The 22,574-nt window shown below is 42.5% G+C and overlaps 1 protein-coding gene across 1 annotated transcript in view; it reads right to left on the bottom strand.

Moving 5' to 3' along the window:
* Positions 1 to 22,574, bottom strand: part of LOC311253685 (dihydropyridine-sensitive L-type skeletal muscle calcium channel subunit alpha-1-like) — a 344,036-nt gene that overhangs the window by 47,833 nt on the left and 273,629 nt on the right. Inside the window, exon 38 of the mRNA XM_084347719.1 lies at positions 15,425 to 15,526. Coding sequence (XP_084203845.1) covers positions 15,425 to 15,526 — 102 coding nt within the window. The remainder of the gene's footprint in view (positions 1 to 15,424; positions 15,527 to 22,574) is intronic.

Here is a 22,574-nt window from a genome sequence, read left to right as displayed (position 1 = left end):
CAGTTCACGTAGTTGTAGACTAGTGAGGGTTTCTGGACATGCCATGACGCCAAGGTGATGGCTAGTCGTGGGGTGGAGGTTTTGTATGAACAGTGACTTGAAGTGTAGTTCTTCCTCCATTTCTGTCTCATTCTTGGGTCTGAAATAGGCTTCATGAAGCCTCTCGTAGTACTCTTGAGGGGATTCTTGTCTTCCCTGTTTGACAGCTAACGCGGCAGATAGACCTGTCTTTGTAGTGTAGCTTTTAAATTCATCCATCAGTGCTTTGCTGAGGGCTTCATAGCTCTCTTTGACATGACGAGGTTGTCGCTCGATGAATTTGCTGACTCTCTGGTTAGAGGTTACTCTAATTAGGTAGATTTTGTCATCTACCGTGGCATCTGGGAATTTCCTCAGGTATAACTCTATATCTTTTAGGTAAGCGCTGGTGTCAAGAGTGCCACCAGGCTTGGGCTCTTTGCTTTCCTCACGAGAGTTTGCACCCGCAGGCACACTTGGGAATGAACTATACTCAAGAGAATGCTCTAATTCCCTTTTAACCTTGTCGAGCTCTTTCTCTTTCTCCATCTGTTCAAGGTGGGATTCGTTAATTTGATCCCTGGCTTCTTTTAGTGCCTGTTGCATGTCTTGGAGACGTATCCTGTCATTTTCTCTGGCCCTGTCCCAGACTTTGAGCTTAATTTTTAGATCCTTTTTTTCCTCGGTTGCTTCTTCGAGGTCTTTGTTAGCATCTTTAAGATGTTTGGTTACTTCTCCAAGTTCATATTCTGTTTTAGCTAGCTCTAGCCCTTGGGCGTGAATGACTTGTTTTAGCTCTGAGTTTTCTTTCTGCAGCTTAGCTTGTTCATCCTCTTGTGCTCTAACTTGAGACTCCAGTTGTCTATTTTGGTCTTTTGCTCTAGTTAAAGATTCCTCTGACTCAGTTAAGGACTTCTCTGCTTTGGTTAAAGACTGCTCTGTCTTAGTTAAGGACTCCTTTTTTTTGGTTAAAGACTGCTCTGTCTTAGTTAAGGACTCCTTTGTTTCCTCAAGTTGCTTTTCAAGAGTTTTGTGGTCGTCTTTCCTGATCTTCATTTCAGCTAAAGCGTTATCTAGCAATTCGTCTCTGTGTTTTTGTTGCACAGCCATCACAATAATCATGCTCCCTAACATTTTCTCTTTGTCTTTTCCTTGCATTGGTTCGGTTAGGGATTGGCATATTAACGTAGCCATTATACTGTGTAGTTCACTAGGGTCGGTCTTCTGGATTTTATCTATGTAACCTGGCAGCAAATCTGTTGTGAGGTCCGATATTACTGCGTCTTGATTGGCTAGGGGATTCAAACTTGCATTTAGTGAACCGTCAGAATCGTCCGAATCTGACATTGTTTAAGTTTGTTTTTGTTTTGTTTTGAAATATTTAAATTTTATTTCTTTGTTTTCCAACTTTAAGATCATGGTGATCAATGAGTATAAACATGTCGTTCTGTTTTTCACATTTGGATGGTTAAATTATGTTAGAAAATAGACCTACCATTAGGCTGCAGTTTAATTTCTGGCCTATTCAAACAAGACAATTTCATTTAAAGATATCACGTTACCTTGTTTTTTTCAGTGTGTTACTATTACTGTTGCATTCTAGTCAGATTTAATTCTTTTCTTTATAAAAATAAGATTTAGTCTTCAAAAAAATTTTTTAAAAAGAGAAAAAGGGGGGTGTCTCATAATCAAGGTCTATATGTTATATTATAAGCAGGCTAAGAGGTTATGCCAATCCTGTATCACAGCTTGCTAACACTGTTTAAGACTGGTTTAAACTAATATTGGTATGTTGCTTTGGAGGCAGTCAACCAGGATAGCTTGGAGCATGTATTTTTGCATAACATGAATTAATCAGCATCATAGCAACAATGTCATGTAACATTATCTATCAATATTACCTAGCAAAGCTTAACATCATGAACTACATGACCCTCAGTTTCAGAGACAGCCAGGGAGATAGACATGCACATGCAGACTGTGTGACTCAATACAACTCTCAATACAATCAGAGAAATGTTTATATTTTCTGGAAATCAGAAGATTAAATCGCAATGACCATATAGCCCCATATATGTATTTTTTCACCCCAAATCCAACGCCACCACCTGTGAGTCTACAGTTGTGGAGATAAATTAGACCTGCATGTGGGACAACAAGGGAGACAGTGAGCAGTAACCAAGTAACTGTCATGTTGTTCTTTTCACAAATATGGGAATGATAGTCAAAAATATCATTAAAATGCATAGTTTTACATAAAACAGCATCAAATTTCATGGGGCCCAAAATCCCTGGCGGCGCCCCTGCTTGTCCTGTAGGCTATAGACTGATTGTCTTGGCTTGCATCCATGAAATATTGTAATGTTATAGGCCTACTGCATATTGAGAAAATGTATTTCGGTATTGCGCAACAATCGGGAGATGGGGACCCCCCCGAATATTGACGGGTATTTCGCACACTGACTACAGTAGATCTTTCTTTTCCAATTAAAGGTTCAATATACAACATTCAGCCTCACTAGATGCCAGGAAACAACTATTTGCTATGTAAAGATGTGGTGGAGTAGACGTCCTGAATAGACAGTGAAGTCACACTCCCTCTCTCTGTGTGTTATTATTATTGCGCTTTAATGTTTTTTGTTTTGGAGCCTGGCTGCGTGTGCATGTTAGTGCATGTGAGCCCCTCCCTTCGGAGCTATTGGCCTGCTCAGTTTATAGATACTGCCAGCAAGGATGTGTGTGTATTCTGATTTATGCCACTTTTGGGGACAAACACTGCATTTGCATGAAAATACCTAACCGTCAACACTTCAAGAGTAGTGGGAAAAGATTTCTGTGGGAAAGGGAGAGGGAAGGTATGGCCGACACTCTGGTTTGTTTTGGTTTAACATGCTGGTGCTGAACTGTGACCACCAGTGGTTCTCAATTTGGCATTTAGGACCTTTAACTACTCTGAGTGAGCTCCATGGAAACTTGATACTACACACTGTGAAATGATTTCAGCAGCCATCGATAACTTTTGGAAACGAATAAGAAAGACACTGTCTCCATCCCTGTTCTATCAGGTCTTAAATTATCTCATACATTTCAAGTAAGGAGGTAAGGAGGCTAGAACAAGAACAAATTATTAAATCAATAATTGACATAGACCATCAATACTCCATTCCCCCAACATCAGAACTATACAAAAGTGGACTTCCAGCAGGGTGATGGCAGCATAGTGCAACAGGTTCCCGACAGCAACAAAGATGGCTGATAAAACTTGAATTTATTAAAAGAAATATCAAAGCAAGTTTAACTACAGCAGGTGAGTGACTATGCCCATCAGAAAGGGGACGAAAAGTCTTGCACAAAGAAAAAAACGAGACGACGAAGAAGGTCAACTGCCACAAGCTAGTAGCATTAGCAACATGGAGGCCAATATGCAGCCGGATGGCGATTCAGGGCCAACCCGTGAGACTAACCTGGACTTATATTGAAAGACCTACAATTCAGGAAGGACTCCAGTCAGCAACCAAGATCAATCATGGTCAAGTTCTCAAGCTACAGACTGAAGGAGGAGGTCATTAAAATAGCCTGGCAGAAGAAGGGATTTGACTTCCAGGGCAAAAGGATACATCTGGACCATGACTACGCACCAGAACTGCTGCGGAAATGGAGGGAGCATGCAGAGGCCAAAGTTTTGCTGAAGGAAAGAAATATAAGGTTTCAGACTCCATTCCTGGCCAGACAGAGTGTTTTACAATGAAGGTACAGTGATTTACAACTTGGCAGAAGAAGCAACGGCGGACATGGAAGAGAGGAGGATACCGGTGACACTTCTGAAAAAAACATCTTCCCTCCTGGACCAGATAACCCAACTGACTTGAAGCCGGGAAAACACAAGCTCCATAAGAGGCTTAATGGAATGGCTCCAGGCTTTCCGTCACTGAGACACTTGATAAGTATCGTCAATATACTTTTGCTGTAACAGAAATAGCGTACATATTGTTAAAACATTCTCTAGTGATCTTTATCAGTGCGGTGAATAATGTTATTGGACAGATCCTATTATCATTAACATATTCCCCTACGTGACACTGATTTCATCAGCAAGATAAGAGTAAGGGCATATGGAGGACAGGTTTTGAGGTCAGGACCCCCTCTACTGGACACCATGGACCTACTTATCAGTTGGACGACTGAAGAGGGCCCTCTTTCACTGCCAGGAGGATAGACTTTCCCTCTGTACTTACATTCCATCAGAGTCAGGAGGCTAGTAAAGAGGTCTTAATATTGGAAGTCAATGTAGTTATTTGTGATCAAGTTGACTATTTTGTTACTGTGTTACAGGTTAATGATTTTGTTTTTTGTTGTTTGTGCTATTGGTCTTTACAGCACCAGGGTTGTAAGATGTGACTTAGGTATAGGCGTACAGGGGCTTAAAACAAAGACACAAAATGAAAAGTATTAAGTCAACTAAAATAATCACGTATAATGTCAATGGGCTGGGAAATCCAATCAAGAGGAGCAAGGTTATGACAAAATTGAAGAGGGAAGAATATGGAATTTGCTTTTATTTGCACTTCATTGTAGTTTCGCAACCAGTAAACACTGGCTGTCGCAGTTTCAGTGTCTTTGGGCCCGATTTCCCTTGTTAGATCCATGAACTTTACAAGTGAAAATAGCCACATGATAGGTTGGTAGGTATTGTCAGAGTCCAAGGACGGTATTGCTGCTTTTTTTTCTGAAATTCTGTAGATCGTTACATCCCAAACAATTAATTTTATGTAATTATACCTATCCCGCAAACTTAATTGCATTTTTCAGTCACTAATAAATTCCCGTGCCAGCGCTGAAGCACACCCTGACTCAGGAATGCAAGGGCCCATTCATCACTACTTTAAATTTTTATTAAGATTGGTGATGGTCATTCCATTTTACCATTTTGACACACCCTTGAATTTTCAAGTGTTTTGGACACTGCGGGAATCATGTCACTGTTACTTCCTGCATCCACTATGTGGAACTAGAGAAAACTGGGGGGGAAGGATCTTTCTGCAGATGAAAAGCATGCAATAGTGCAGTATCTTTCAAAAGGTATGAAAACATTGGCTATTTCACGAAAAATGAAGAGAGATCATCGTTCTGTGAAAAGATTTGTGTGTGATTCAGAGCACAGACGGGTTCGTTCAGATAAAGGCGTATTAAGGAAAGTTTCTGTAAGAAAAATTCATCGTATTAAGAGAGCAGCTGTGAAAAAGCCACTGATGAGTAGCAAACAGGTATTTGAAGCTGCTGGTGCCTCTGGAGTCCCAAGAACCTCTCGATGCAGGATCCTCCAGAGGCTTGCTGATGTGTATAACGCTGTATTTCGGCCACCCTCAACCAATGCCCACAAGGAAAAACGATTGCAGTGGGCTCAGAAATACATAAAGACTCATTTTCATAAAGTTTTATTCACTGATGAATGCCGTGCTACACTGGATGGTCCAGATGGATGGAGTTCTGGATGGTTGGTGGATGGCCACCATGTCCCAACAAGGCTGCGACATCAGCAAGGAGGTGGCGGAGTGATGTTTTGGGCTGGAATCATGGGAAGTGAGTTGGTAGGCCCCTTTAGGGTGCCTGAAGGTGTCAGAATGACCTTTGCAAAAATATGTGGCGTTCCTAACTGCCCATTTCCTGCCATGGTATAAAAAGAAGAACCATGCCTTCTGGAGTAAAATCATTTTCATGCACCATCCCATGCTGTGAAAAAATACCATTGAGGCCTTGGCTGCTATGGGCATAAAGGGAGAAAAAATAATGGTGTGGCCACCATCACCCCCTGACCTCAACCCTATTGAGAACCTGTGGAGTATCCTTAAAAGGAAGCTCTATGAGGTCTACTGCTCTACAGCAGCTCTGGCAGCTTCTGGCATTCTCAAAGGAAATACAGGCAGAAACTGTACATGGACTTACAAGTTCAATGGATGAGAGAGTTGTTAAGGTGATATCAAAGAAGGGCTCCTATGTTAATATGTAACTTGATCTGTAACAATGTTTTTGATTGAAATTGCTTTGATTTTAGAAAATTATCTCCTCATGCAAAAAAACATTTTTTTTTTTTTTTTGAGTTATTTTGCAAAAAATGTCATAGTCATCTTTGCTAATTTTGTTTAACAAAATCCAGATTACGATATAATTTTTGAGGAAAGAAACAATCCTATTGACTGCCAATTGTGTATACTATTTAGGGAAAAAAAAGAACAAAAACAGTATATGCATAATAATTTGGAACACAGTGTAGAAGTCTGACCAAGTTTATCAGTGGTTCAAAACCATGACAACCCGGCGTTGAGTCCAGGAGAAAGAGCTGCAGTCCTACGCACTCCTCTGCGCTTCTTTTAGAGCAGTTGCCCACCCATAACCCCCACAGAGACTGTGTCTGTCCCTGGACCACTTAAGTGAATTTGAAAAAAGTTTCACATAAAAACACTACAACTGATGTGGTGGACTTTAACATTAGATCTCTGTCATCCAAAGCTCTTATAGGTAATGATTTAATATCAGATCATAATATTGATTTATTCTGTCTCACTGAAACCTGGTTGTGTAATGATGCATATGTCAGCCTTAATTAAATTCACTCCTTCCAGTCATATTAATACTTGCATTCCTTGAGACACCAGCAGAGGAGGTGGCGTTTCACCCATATTTGACTCAAGCCGATTAATAACCCTAACCCAGGTTTGTTTTCACCACTGTAGCCACACTGAGACCAACAACTTGTCTCCTAGACCCCATCCCAACTAGGTTGCTGAAAGAAACTTTACCTTTAATTAGCACATCTCTACTAGAAATGATCAACCTGTCTCTATTAACAGGATACGTACCACAATCCTTTAAACTAGCTGTAATTAGACCGCTTCTTAAAAAGCCTAATCTTGATCCAGAAGCTTTAGCCAACTATAGACCTATATCCAACCTCCCTTTCCTCTCCAAGATCCTTGAGAAAGCAGTCGCCAACCAGCTATGTGACTTTCTTCAAAAAAATAGTTTATATGAGGATTTTCAATCAGGTTTTAGAGCACATCATAGCACAGAGACGGCACTGGTGAAAGTTACAAATGACCTCCTAATCGCTTCTGACAAAGGACTTGTCTCTGTCCTGGTCTTACTAGATCTTAGTGCTGCATTTGATACCATTGATCATCACATTCTACTACAGAGACTGGAACACTTAATTGGCATTAAAGGACCCGCATTAAACTGGTTTAAGTCCTATTTATCGGATCGATTTCAGTTTGTACATGTTAATGATGAGTCATCCCTGTATACCAAGGTTAGTCATGGTGTTCCTCAAGGCTCCGTGCTTGGACCCATACTATTCACCTTATATATGCTCCCTCTAGGAAATATAATTCGGAAACACTCCATAAACTTTCATTGTTATGCAGATGATACACAGTTATACCTATCAATAAAGCCAAATGAAACTAATCAGCTTACTAAACTCCATGCATGTCTCAAGGACATTAAGACCTGGATGACCTGCAATTTTCTGCTGTTAAACTCAGATAAAACCGAAGTTATAGTACTTGGTCCTAAACACCTTAGAGATGCATTATCTAATGATATAGCGAGTTTGGATGGCATTAACTTGGCCTCCAGCACCACCGTCAGAAATCTGGGAGTTATCTTTGATCAAGATATGTCCTTCAACTCCCACATAAAACAAATTTCAAGGTCTGCATTTTTTCATCTACGTAACATTGCAAAAATCAGGCCCATCCTGTCTCAAAAAGACGCAGAAAAGCTAGTCCATGCATTTGTTACTTCCAGGCTGGACTATTGTAATTCTCTATTATCAGGCTGCCCTAACAAGTCTCTAAAGAGTCTCCAGCTGGTCCAGAATGCTGCAGCACGTGTACTGACAGGAACTTAGAAAAGAGATCATATTACTCCTGTATTGGCCTCTCTGCACTGGCTCCCTGTAAAATCAAGAATAGAGTTTAAAATCCTTCTCCTAACTTACAAAGCTGTTAATGGTCAGGCACCATCATATCTCCAGGAGCTCATACTACCCTATCACCCAACTAGAGCATTACGCTCCCAGAACGCAGGATTACTTGTAGTTCCTAAAGTCTCCAAAAGTAGAATGGGAGCCAGAGCCTTCAGCTATCAAGCTCCTCTTCTGTGGAACCATCTTCCTGTTTTGGTCCGGGAGGCGGACACCCTCTCTACCTTTAAGAGTAGACTTAAGACCTTCCTTTTCGATAGAGCTTATAGTTAGAGCTGGTCCAGGACAGGCCAGCTCTTAGTTATGCTGCTATAGGCCTAGTCCGGGGGACAATGACACACTGAGCTTCTCTCTCCTCCCCTCTCCTCTCCTCTCCATCTGTATACATTATGCCTGTATACATGCCCCATCTCTGCATGTCACTGACTTACTTCTTCCCCGGAGTCCTTGTGCTTTCTAGTCCTACAGGCTCCCATGGATCCTGGCCGCGCCCGGGTCGTGGATTGTGGATGCGCCCACTGCTATGGCCCTGCCTGATCGTGGATGCGCCCACTGCTATGGCCCTGCCTGATCGTGGATGCGCCTACTGCTATGGCCCTGCCTGATCGTGGATGCGCCTACTGCTATGACCCTGCCGGATCGTGGATGCGCCTACTGCCATGACCCTGCCTGACACCCACCACTACTGTCGCTAATATTAGTCACATCTGTTACATACGTTCCACTACTATTATTGTAATGCATTACTACATACTATCCTTACCATTAATCACTACTACTGTTATCACGAGTAATCACATTTCCATGTGCATTTCATTATTATTGCTGTAATACATCTTTATGTACTTTCACTCCTGTCAACCATTGCTTATAATTGAATACATTGTGATCTCGTTGATCTGCTCTGTACATGCGACATCTATTGCACGTCTGTCCGTCCTGGGAGAGGGATCCCTCCTCTGTGGCTCTCCCTGAGGTTTCTTCCGCATTTTTTTTCCCTGATAAAAGGGCCTTTTTTTTGGGGGGCAAGTTTTTCCTCACTCGAATCGAGGGTCGAAGGACAGAGGGTGTCGTCTCTGTACAGATTGTAAAGCCCTCTGAGGCAAACTGTGATTTGTGAATTTGGGCTATACAAATAAAATTTGATTTGATTTGATTTGATTTGAGAGTCATACCTATATTGATCCTTGTATTCCTATAACACTCAGCAGTAATGACTTTATGGGCTTCTTTAATGACAAACTTCTGCTTAATAGAGACAAAATGAATCACCTTCTGATGTCAGATAGTACCAATTTAGCCTCTCACACAGAACCCTCAGAAACAGCTGTAAAACCATATATATATTTCAAATTATATTCTACCATTGACCTTCACCAGCTAACTTCAATGATTTCTTCATCTTAACCCATCTTAATCTTAAAGTCTATTAGATCCAATCCTAACTAAATTGCTTAAAGAAGCTTAACCTTTACTTAGTACTTCTATACTCGACATGATTAATCTGTCCCTATTAACAGGATATGTACCATAGTCCTTTTAAAGTAGCTGTAATTAAAACACTTCTTAAAAAGCTGATACTTGATCCAGAGATTTTAGCCAACTGTAGACTGTTTTCTCAAGAATCTTTGAGAAAAAGGGAAGGTTAGATATCTTCCCTTTTTCTCAAAGATTCTTGAGAAAACAGTTGCCATCTGCTTATGACTTTCTGCATAACAATAGTTTACATGAAAATTTACAATCAGGTTATAGAGTGCATCATAGCACAGAAACAGCATTGGTTAAAGTTGCAAATGATCTCTTAATCACATGTGATGAGGGTCTTGTCTCTGTACTAGTCTTGTTAGACATGAGCGCTCAGTAGTTAATGCAACAATATAGTCAATCAGTAGTCAGAAGTCAATCAGTAGTCAATGCAACAATATTACACGAGTACTCAGTAGTCAATTTGCAAAGGGTTTTCAGTTTGTTTGTTATACGTTAATTTTTCAAAGCTCTGATCTTTTGAAATTTTGGGCATCGTCTTTTACATCACCCCTCTACAGATAGCTGCTGTCTTGCCATAACTGCCTCAAATAAACAAATGAAAAGTCAGAATTGAATGGAATTACCATTAAATTAGTGACTATGAAATTAATTATGTTTAATTTGGTAAAAGTTTGGTGAAAATTTATAAAATGGTTGTGAAATGGTGCAACTACATTCATTTACAGTGTTAGTCGTGGGTCATATTCATGTTGGGGTACGTAGGCCTGTTTGTGGAAGAGATAAAAGAGAAATCATATATATTATAAATAAAGAGGTTAAAATTAAACATTACAAGCAATATTACTGTTTATTGTGATCCTAAATTATATTAAGGTCCCATTTAGGGACGATTTAGATGTTTTTGTGTCACCACCGTCAGACAGCAAATCTGACAGTGATGGTGGTGACAAAAACACACTTGTTTTTTTTCTGTTTGCTTGCTGCCTCTGGCTTCTTTTTCTAATGCATACATGTCATAATTTAAAATAGTCCTTTCTATACAAAAGAGATGGTGTTGACATGTCATGGTTGTGACAGCTGATTTTATTGCTTTTTCCTAAATATATGACGGTGTTGACAAAAACTAGAGACACATTTTGAGCTACCACAAAATAAGAATAACACTGTTAGAAATTCACTGCTTTTAGTTTTAAAGATGTTTTACATTCTCCTCTTTCATCTGGAGTATGTATTATACATTTTAAATTTTTTCACAGTTTTTGTCAAATTGAAATGCTATTCTCTTGTTTTGGGACAACTGATTATGTGGGAGGGGAGGCCATGGAGGAGGACTACCGGTCGGCCTCGAGGAAATTCTGGCAAACCATCCGGCGCCTCAGGAAGGGGAAGCAGCCCTCCACCAACACTGTCTACGGTGGAGGTGGGGAGCTGTTGACCTCGACTGGGGATATCGTCGGGCGGTGGAAGGAATACTTCGAGGATCTCCTCAATCCCACTGACATGCCTTCCATAGAGGAAGCAGAGGCTGGGGACTCGGAGGTGGATTCATGCATCACCCAAGCTGAAGTCACTGAGGTAGTTCGGGAGCTGCCCAGTGGCAAAGCACCGGGGGTGGATGAGATCCACCCTGCGTACCTCAAGTCTCTGGATGTTGTGGGGCTGTCTTGGCTGACACGTCTCTGCAACATCGCATGGCAGTCGGGGACGGTGCCTCTGGAATGGCAGACCGGGGTGGTGGTCCCTCTATTCAAAAAGGGGGACCGGAGGGTGTGTTCCAACTATCGGGGGATCACACTCCTCAGCCTCCCTGGTAAAGTCTATTCTAGGGTACTGGAGAGGAGAATTCGGCCGATAGTCGAACCTCGGATTCAGGAGGAACAATGCGGTTTTCGTCCTGGCCGCGGAACGCTGGACCAGCTCTATACCCTCCGCAGGGTGCTCGAGGGTTCATGGGAGTTTGCCCAACCAGTCCACATGTGTTTTGTGGACTTGGAGAAGGCATTCGACCGTGTCCCCCGTGGCATTCTGTGGGAGGTGCTCCGGGAGTACGGGGTCGGCGGCCCTCTGCTAAGGGCTGTGCGGTCCCTGTACGACCGGAGCAGGAGTCTGGTTCACATTGCCGGCAGTAAGTCAGACCTGTTCCCGGTGCATGTTGGACTCCGGCAGGGCTGCCCTTTGTCACCGGTTCTGTTCATTATATTTATGGACAGAATTTCTAGGCGCAGTCATGGGCCGGAGGGGATCTGGTTCGGGAGCCACAGGATTTCATCCCTGCTTTTTGCGGATGATGTTGTCTTGTTGGCTCCTTCGGGCCAGGACCTCCAGCATGTTCTGGGGCGGTTTGCAGCCGAGTGTGAAGCGGCTGGGATGAGAATCAGCACCTCCAAGTCTGAGGCCATGGTTCTCGACCGGAAAAAGGTGGCTTGCTCCCTCCGGGTTGGGGGAGAGATCCTGCCTCAAGTGGAGGAGTTCAAGTATCTTGGGGTCTTGTTCACGAGTGAGGGAAGGATGGAGCGTGAGGTTGATAGGCGGATCGGTGCGGCGGCCGCAGTAATGCGGTCGTTGTATCGGTCCGTCGTGGTGAAGAGAGAGCTGAGCCGTAAGGCGAGGCTCTCGATTTACCGATCAATCTATGTTCCTACCCTCACCTATGGTCACGAACTTTGGGTCGTGACCGAAAGAATAAGATCCCGGATACAAGCGGCCGAAATGAGTTTCCTTCGCAGGGTGGTGGGGCGCTCCCTTAGAGATAGGGTGAGGAGCTCCGCCACACGGGAGGAGCTCGGAGTAGAGCCGCTGCTCCTCCACATCGAGAGGAGTCAGCTGAGGTGGCTTGGGCATCTGTATCGGATGCCCCCTGGACGCCTCCCTCGGGAGGTGTTCCAGGCATGCCCCACCGGGGGGAGGAGACCCAGAGGAAGACCCAGGACACGCTGGAGTGACTATGCCACCCGGCTGGCCTGGGAACGCCTTGGGATCCTCCCGGAAGAGCTGGAGGAAGTGTCTGGGGAGAGGGAAGTCTGGGTGTCCCTGCTCAGGCAGCTGCCCCCGCGACCCGGCCCCGGATAAGCGGAAGAAAATGGATGGATGGATGGATGATTATGTGGGTACTGGGCTGACATATAATATAAAATTAAAAACAAACATATGTAAAAAAGGTTTCATTTGTGCAAAATACCCACATATGATCAACCATGATTATTTTAACAAGAAAATGTTTTTCATTTTCAGCGGAATTAGCACTTTTCTTCATGGGACTTGTTTTTGCCTAAGTCCCATAAGTCTCAACAATCAATGAAATATTAATTGATTGACTTGATTTACATGAGATGTGGATGGTGTGACTTGACTCAACTTATTATGCTGGAACATAAAGTATCCTCAGTGGGTGCTCTCAATTGCCACATAGTGGGCACAGGACGTGATATGAAACTCTTTTATATGCAGAAAACACAAAAATTGAGAGCTGTGTTGACTTGGCATTGTCCAGGAATGACGCTGCAGCTGCTGCAGACTTTGACGTACACAAAGGTGTGAGGGCCCATTCAGCACTGCTTGCATATGATTTAAAGGTGACATATTATGCTCATTTCTGCTTGTTGACATGGTTCCTTGATGTCTAAATGAAATGATAGTAACATGCTTTGGTCGAAAAAAACGAAGGATTGAGCACAGCAGGGTTGTTTACACACCAGTTTCACAGCCCTGCTCTAAGCGGCCGGTTTCAGTGCCTTTCCCTTTAATGCTAATGAGTTACTGCGTGCGCCGCCCACTTCTTCCTGCCGGCCGGAAGACGTGAGGACGTCATCGCGTGACCATGGCAACGAGCAATACACAACTCGAAGCAACTTTTCTGTGTCCATGTCTGCATATAACTGATAGTAGCACAGCAGACATGTAGCAGGTAGCCCCTGTCTCCGGCTCCAAAATAAAGTAATGATTGCTTTACTGCAGATAACATTTTGGTACTCTCAGGTCTGGTCTCTCATGCCAGCAGCTAACGCTACAGGCTGTAGCATTAGCTGTGCCGTTAGCTGTAGCCTACAGCTAATGCTACGGCTGTGTGTTGTATACCAACACACAGGAAAACGGTCAGAGGACAGTCTCCCAGAGCCATGACATCTGCCAAACTACAGCAGCTCCTCGGGCTGTCACACAGTCAGCAGTGCATTCAGACAAGACACTCTTCTAGAAGTTTGCTTACACACTGTCCTTAAGCACAACATGCTAATGAATTAATGTAGCTCACTGGCCGTGAATAACAGAGACCAGTTCATACCGTTTCCTCTGCGTGTTCACCGCGGAACAGCAGCTAAACGTCCGCGAACAACTGACACACACTGAGACGATTTCACACCGTCTCCTCTGTTTGTTCACAGTGGAGCAGCAGCTCACTGTCCGCGAACAACTGAGACATTTCACCCCGTCTCCTCCCCATGTTCACGGCCGAGCAGTGGTTCACCGGCCGGTTAGAAGCGATAAAATCTCAATATCCTAATTCATTTTCTCAATTCACCGTCCTGTTTTAAAAGAGTGCTGATATGACACATTAACGTTTCGTAACATTAACATAATCGTGAATCCTACGGCCAGTAAGCCCAACGTTGATAACTTCACATGTAATGTTAGTTCAGCCTCATATTTACATCCACGGTTAGCGTTAGCTCATGTGCTAAACGGCCAAAGTAACACAAACTATACTGTTTTTTAAATACTTACAGTTCCATCATTGACAGTGGGTATGGATCCATCTTTTAAGGGACAATCTCGTTGCCAGTCCAGCGTTATGCTGACCCTGGTTGCTGAAACAGTCTGGCGTGAAGTGACTGGCACAGACCATAACGCTTCTGCTCACTGAAGCTGGGACCCTGATAAATAAAATGTAGCCTCTTCGCTCTGATATCCTCTTTGGTAGGGAGGCGATGTAGCGAAACATGAGGATCCGTGCATCTGACGACAGAGCAGCAGTGCTTGGCTTTCGGGTTGTACATGATAGCGGTCAGGCTGTCGCATACAAGTTAGCGAGAATGAGAAAATGGTGGATCCTCGTTCAGGTAGCTGGCGTAATGTGGGAGGAGATACCCAGTGCGAGGGCAGGGAGTATGCAAAAGACCGGATTGTTACGTAACAATCCAATCGAAATCCAAACGGCTCATTTAGAGACTCAATTCCTGACTCTGCCAGGTACAAAGTATTGACATAGTTGTCAAAACTCATGCTTAAGGGGTGGGGAGGCAAATATACATACTAAAGCAAGGAAAAAGTGAGTTTTGCATAATATTTCCCCTTTAAAGGATAACTACCGTTTTTTACAACCTGGACCTTATTTCTAGCAAAATATATGATCATTTACTTTACTTACTTATCAACATCCGGGGTCAAACTAGCAGTAGCAGCTACAGGTAAACAAGCCGGCTATCGCGGGTGCACGCGCAGCTCAGAGATGACATCTTCCAGGTCAGAGATAGTAGGGCAACCTACAGACCCCGGATGTTGACAACAGACGAGCCCGGACTCAGAGGGGAATAGCGCTAGCGTATCGTAACAAAATATTGGTGAAATGAACTAGTTTCGTGGCAGATAATGCGTTATGTAGAGGCTGTGTTTCGGTGCCCCGTCACTCGCATTATATGGATATACCGGCGCTACACTGGATCTAATTTCGTCCGAACGACGCCAAATGACACCAGAGTTATCTGTGTGAGTAAATGATAATATATTTTGCTAGAAATAAGGTCCAGGTTGTAAAAAACGGTAGTTATCCTTTAAGGACACATGAAGAAAATAATTTGCGGTCAAAACTTTTCAAGTCCATACAGAATTCAAGAAGATTGGGACTGAGATCAAGGCTAATTTTTGCTTTGGTGGTGCAGCATATAGTGTCCCAACACCTGCAAAAATTAAGGGATGTGGGTGTGTTTTTATTCTACTGACCTCCTATAGGTGGGATGACTTGATCCAGCAATTTCATACTGGTTCGCTTCCAAATCTTCTTGATAATTCCCCTCAGCTCCTCATTGGCTTGTTCAAAATTACCTGAGCAATAGAAGAAGCATAATGATGAGACAAAAGAAATTAGTGAATTTAAAGAAAATTAATAGACACTTGTAAGGACAGCATTGTTAAATATCAACAACTAGTGTTTGAGAGTAACATCACTAAATGTAGTGAGGCTACTAGATTTTTCAGTAGCATTCACATAGCGCATCTGCTTTCAAAATCATGTGTTTTTTTACTGTTGGAGAATGATTTCTTCCCTTATATAGCACAACCAAACCACATTACTATATCTAATTTTCAGTTAAATAGTAAATCCAGCCTCAGTGGCACAGTTATCAGTAATGTGGAGAAGCTGAGTCATCACCGTAGAACCGTGGTGCATGGTACATGCAGGTGAAGGTAAATGTTAATTTATTTGTCATTTTACAACACCAGGGTTATCAAACAAAACTGAGTTTAGTCCCTTTATGCCACGTAACTAAAAGAAAAACTTTTATACAATGGAGTGTGGAAGATGCTGTCTCACAGCTTGAGGAAAGACGCTGCTCTGTAGTCTAGTGGTATGCCAATAGATACTTCTGAATCTTTTGCCTGATAGCAACAGGGTGAACAGACTGTGGCTGGGATGGGTGTTGTCTTTTAGTGTCCTTTGGGCTCTGTGTGAAAGTTTCAGAAGCAGAGAGGAGGGACAGTTTCGCTGCGGCTCTGATGTCCCTCCAGAGGTAGTATCAGAGCTGCAGCAGAGACGAGCTGGCGTCTGTGTGAAAGGAAAAGAGGGTGTGTTGGTCTGATGGTGTTCACAGTCTGACAACTAAAGAAGAGAAAGTAAAGAGAAATGACCCACAAAGCAACGTTACAGGACCAAACAACAGTAATGTGGTAACTAGTAGTGTCTTTGGCAACTTATGTGAGTAAAAAAATCCTGCAGTTATACGTGGAGAAGTGTCTGTCATCCTGTCTGTCATCCTGTCTGTTCTATGTTGAAGAAATCATTCAAGTCCAGTTGAGTAGTTTGCTGTGGTGATGTGTTTATTCAAAGTCGACCGGTAGACTGGTGGACTGACAGGCACAGAGCGGATCTGAGCTGGTGAGTGAACCCAGAGCAAATGAAACAGATGCATTTTATACAGTAAGAACAAAGAAGATTCAATCAGGTTCAAACAATAGGTATGCAAAAGACCTGCAAAGGGAGGAGGGTCTGCTCTTTGGAGAGTGTGATCAGCAGGGGGTGGGGGAAGTATGGGGGCACACATTTAACATAGTGATCAAATCGTCTGTCCATTGATTAACTATCCATTGATTAACTGGTGTTACGCAAATGTGTATCTACAGGGTTTAAGAGACAGACAGGAATCAACATTTATGTCTGGTGGTCAGAGGGCACTTCTCAGACGTCACTCTGAATGTGTATTTTCTTCCTCATCTACACATTTCTGCCTAAAAACAGGCAAAAAACTTCTCTTCCGACCGAGAGTTCAGTGAACTTTCCCCCAGAAAACAGCATCCCTCCCCGCGAGTGAGACAGTGTCCTGTTTACTGATGCCGATTAAGTAAGTTAGAGCAAAAAACATAACTTTGTCACTTCCAAGATGCATGGTGGGTCAGGATCTCAATTGTAACACGTTATAACTGCATCCATATGATTATAAACAGTCGGCTGATACATGTTTAGATTATCAGGTGGGAAACGGGGGAAACATGTTGAAAAAACCACACAGATCTCAATGTCATCATGTGTACCGTCACACCTGTTTAGGATCCGCAGCACCGGTGTGCTGTATGAATTGACACACTGGTGCGGTTTTACGCCGGAGCTGCTTGGTTCTGTTCGCTGTGGAGATAATGTGGAGTCTTCTGATGCCAGATGGATGGGTAAACTAATGGTTAACCTACTACAGGTGTTTTAATAACATTGTCAACATCTTTCATTCCAAAATGACATGGGGTGCGAGAGTTTTCTGTACACCAACGTAAAGTATTACCTAACATGCAGTGGGGCTAGATTATGAACTCATCAGAGGAAAGGACTCACCAAGTTGTGCATTGTTTACACAGGACATGCTCGTTTTCATTATAAAATGACTTGCTAGTTATATAATAGAGTGGGAATCAGATCAAGACAAATCTATATAATTTTAATTTACATTATGTTTATAATTTCAATAAAATAAATTGTTTATCAATATTATGTGTTTTCCAGTATTTTCTGTCAAAAGTATGTCTTAAAACTTGTCGTGTGACAACTGGATAATCAGGATGAAAGATTCCCTGGACATAATTTGTGACAATGATTAAATGAAAAACTAAACAAAAACCAGTTTTTGAACAATTTCTTTAAGTTACCACTGTATCTACTGAAATATCTGGGTTTTTGGGCACTCTGTTCCCTGTGTGTAACAGTTTAGGAATGAGAGTTCTTTAACACACTGTGGGGGATGCAAGCAGGAAGTGTAATGTTGCCTTTGAGGAGCCATTGGCTACAAGTTGAGCCATGTGTTTTTTTCTGTGCCTTTATTTGCCTATATCTAGCATGTCTAGCATGTCTTGATATAGGCACTATATCTATGTCTAGACACTATCGAATCAGTCAGGTTTTTTTGTCACCCATCGCATGCAACAGATGCACTATATCTCCAACCTGCTGTCAAATATATATCATCAGGCCCGCAAAATTATATTTTTCATTGAATTAGTTTTGTTGTTTCACACCAATTTCCTTTACCTCCATATGCAATGGAAATTAAAAAAAACATTTCTATTTAAAAATAAAAATTTCCAGTTGACTTTTTTTGTTTGTTTGTTTCTAAGTAGGCTAGACACAGGAAATGCAACGTGCTCAGTCAGCACTGCTGTTATTCATGGAATTGTGGTCGATATAATTTTTTGACAAAAAGTAAAAACTCTTTAATAGATTCCTACAAAGTAATGTCAATTAATTAAAAATATATAATGTAAAAAAATGAATTGCATAAGTATTTACCCCCTTTAAAGTGACTGACCTACTTCAACAGAGGTCCAGCCAATAGGTGCTAGTAGTCTCACAATTAGTGAAATGGAGATCACCTGAGTGCAGTGAATTTGTTTCAAGTGATTGTAGTATAAAAACACCTGTGTCTGAAGGTCCAGTCACTGGTTAATCAGTATTCCTGTCTACAATTACACCATGAAGACAAAAGAACACTCCAAGCAACTCTGTGAAAAGGTTACTGAAAAGTATAAGTCAGGGGATGGATACAAAAACATTTCTAAGCCACTGAACCACCCCTGGAGTTCAGTTAAATCCATCATTATGAAATAGAAGTAATATGGAACATGTGTAAATCTGCCTAGAGCAGGCCGTCCTCACAAACTGAGTGACCGTGCAAGAAGGAGACAGGTGAGGGAGGCCACCAAGACACCTATGACTACTCTGAGCTACAGCAGCTGAGCTGGGAGAGACTCTGCATACAACAACTGTTGCTGGGTTCTTCACCAGTCAAAGCTTCATGGGATGGGATCCAATAGAGTATTTGCGGCAGGGTTGTTCACACCTAATCCCCATGCAACCCTACAAAGCTTGAGCAGTTTTGCAAAGAAGAATGGAGTAAAATTACAGTGTCCAGATGTGCAAGCCTGATTGAGTAGAACTCACTTCACTTTGTTGTGCTTTCACGAAACATTAATAGGGAGTTTTGGGTTAAATTTGGCTATCTATAATAATAATTAATGATTATCAGAGATAATCATTAATTATGATAAATAAATAATAAGATCAAATTTACAGCTGTAATGGTTGAAGGATTTTGGAGTCCTTGACAGAGTAGAGGTTGGCAACATTCACTCTTGTGCAATATTAAATAGACAGCATGTAGGTTCAAAAGTCTTATAACACAAAGGTGAAAACACACCATCTAACTTACATGTACTAAAGTATATACGTGTGTGTGTGTGTGTGTGTGTGTGTGTGTGTGGGGGGGGGGGGGGGGGGGGGGGGGTGTCTGGAAGAACAAAAGCAAAATGGTGGCTAGGGTTCCACGTAAGTACCATGCCACATGGCATAGACAAAGGAAGACTCCAAACTATATGGCTGATCAAAGGGGACTACAAGATCACCAACAAGGGTTGGACTATGGTGGTGCTCACAACATGTGCTCACTAATATCACACATAGGTGTGTTATGGTCCAGGCTGAAGGTGTATGGGTGTGTGATTTGATGCCAGGCCCAGGCTTGCTGGTGCTAACTGAGCAGGTCTGCTGGAATTGCAGCTGGCAGCTCTCAGCAGCTGTTCGGACCAGAAGAATCCAGGAGAAGAGAACTAGGGGGCAGCCCAGTGGAGGCAGAGCTGAAAAGAGCTCTGAAGAGCAAAGAGGGCAGGCAGACATGGAAAAGAGAGAGAACAAAGGAAGGACCTGGAGTTTTGACTACCTGTCACCCTGACCAATAGTGGCTCAAAGCTGGTCTCTTGGCAGATTTTGCACCTAGGTGTGAAGACTGGGGAATTCTGGGGAACTGAGTTCAGTTCAGAGTCCTTTTTGAAATCCACAATGAACGACTTCACCTGTGGATCCCAGCAACTTCGACATGAAAGAGTTGTTTTTTGCATGTACATTTTTTGTCAAAAAAGCCAAATTACAGTATATTGACCATGATTCCATCTATAAAAGCAATAAAAGGGGAAAACATCCAATTTCCTCTTAGAAAGTGCCCTCTCTGATAGCTGTAGTTGTGGATGATATCATAGAAGCGGAACATGGCAAGGTGGTCAATTCTCCGTGAGCTGGAAGCTATGATATGAGTTTGTGTGGACTTTAGCCTCTTTGCTCTCTTCCTCTGGTACTGTGCGTGAATGATTAAGGTGAGTAACCAAACATGCAAATTACTCATTGTTGTGTTAATTTAAGAGTGCCGGATGTAGTTTGAATGCTAAACATAAGTCATGCTTGTTATGCTAATAATTGTGGCTAATTAACCTGTTGCTAACCATGCCTATTGTATGCTTACCTGTTAGTTGTTAGTTACATGGTGTACATTTGCTCTTCTTAAGTTATTGTTTAAGTCTAATTGGGTCACTTAATTGTATTGTGAACAAAGATGATACAATTTAACAGAAATGGTTGATTTGCAGAATATCTCAAAACTGTCTCAGATTGATACTGTTAATTTACCAGTTAAAGCTACTTCCGTAAGCAGGATTTGATTTCCTTATACCGTTTATAAATGTGAAACACTATCTTACTTAACCATAGTTAACCATTACTGAAGGCTTTTTGGACCCTTATTGTAAAGTGTAACACACGTATCCCTTAGGTAACACATTAATCAGAATCAGAATCAGAATCAGAATTCCTTTATTTGTCCACACATGCTGTGCTACTAAAATGAAACGTGCAGCTCGGTGGATGGATATAATGTTGGGCTATCCTGTTAAAAGTACTGTCCGTCCCGCCAGAAACCTCTACTCTTACAAGGCAGTTCCACTGTTCACCGCGATAACTCCTGAGTTCCGGTGCACGCTAATGCTGCGTTCAGGACAACTCGGAACTCTGGCTTCCCCCCATTGAAAACTCCCATTTCTGTCTTCAAAGAATTTCCAGACATTGACATTAGACATTGTTGTGTGATGTCAGACAACTGATTCTCCAAGAAGTCTCTGAATTCCTGAGTGGGAGCACCAACATTTGGTCGGTGCACTTTTTAAAGTAGGAGGTCGGAAAAACCAGAGTTCCGAGTTGTCGTGAACGCAGCACGTGGTTAACTATGGTTAAGTAATGGTTATGAGGCAGTTAAGCATTTATAATGTATTACCTAAGGGATACGTGTGTTACACTTTACAATAAGGGTCCAAAAAGCATTCATTATTGGTTAACTATGGTTTAGTAATGCTTATGAGGCAGTTTAGCATTTATAATCTGTTACCTAAGGGATACATGTGTTACACTTTGCAATAAGGGTCCACAAAGCATTCACTAATGGTTAACTATGGTTAAGTAATGCTTATGAGGCAGTTAAGCATTTATAATCTGTTACCTAAGGGATACATGTGTTACACTTCACAATAAGTGTCCAGAAAGCATTCACTAATGGTTAACTATGGTTAAGTAATGCTTATGAGGCACTCCTATATATTTATTAAGGTTTATGTCAGGTTACTTATGTTAAGTAATACCTTACTTAAAGTCCGTGTAAAGCAAATTCAGCCATTTTCTTCTAAACACATTAAAGAGGTTATAAATGTATTTCCTTAAAACATGTAAAAAGCCATTCAACCATTTAGAATTTAATTATGGAGCTAGGCTGCCAAACTGTGTTTCAACATTTCTGTGTTCAGGATTTAATGGGCGGGTCAGAAATCATAGCCACGTTACGTAACGTGGCTTGCATCCTCCCGTCCCGCCGACAGCGGCTGCTACCATCACGGCCACCAGCATTACGTGCCCGTCCCTGATCCTCTCCGTCCCGCCGACAGCAGCTGCTACCATCACCACCGGCATTATTTGCCCGCCACCGGAGATGAGAGCACCTACTGTCGGCGGACGGAGAGGATCTCCGTCCCCCGGCTTGCATCCTCCTGTCCCGCCGACAGCGGCTGCTACCATCACCACCGGCATTATGTGCCCGCCACCGGAGATGAGAGCACCTGCTGTCGGCGAACGGAGAGGATCTCCGTCCCCCGGCTTGCATCCTCCCGTCCCGCCGACAGCGGCTGCTACCATCACCACCGGCATTATGTGCCCGTCACCGACAGCAGGTGCTCTCATCTCCGCCACCGGCATTACGTGCCCGCCTGTGTAAGTGTGTGCTTATGTTATAAATATTGTATTCGTTTAATTAAATGCATTTTGCTGAAGGTGCAAATCCTGAAAGTGATTTGACATCGTGCATCCTGTCATGCCCATGTAATGTTAGCAAATGTTATTGCATTTAATCATGACATGATTTGGCCTCATTCCCTGAGCGGAGTCCATCTGACAGCACAATGATAATCCACAGGTAATATTTTATGTGCACCAATATAGCTATGGCAAGGAATTATATGTAGACTGGGGTTTAACTTAATGGGAAATAAATTACTATTCTGATGGAGACTGTGAGGAACGAGGCTG

This window comes from Pagrus pagrus (assembly GCF_965226575.1).
Source record: "Pagrus pagrus genome assembly, chromosome: 3".
NCBI lineage: Eukaryota > Metazoa > Chordata > Actinopteri > Spariformes > Sparidae > Pagrus > Pagrus pagrus.
The sequence above is the reverse complement of the archived record's forward strand: the minus strand, read 5'-3'. Positions and strand labels throughout refer to the sequence as shown.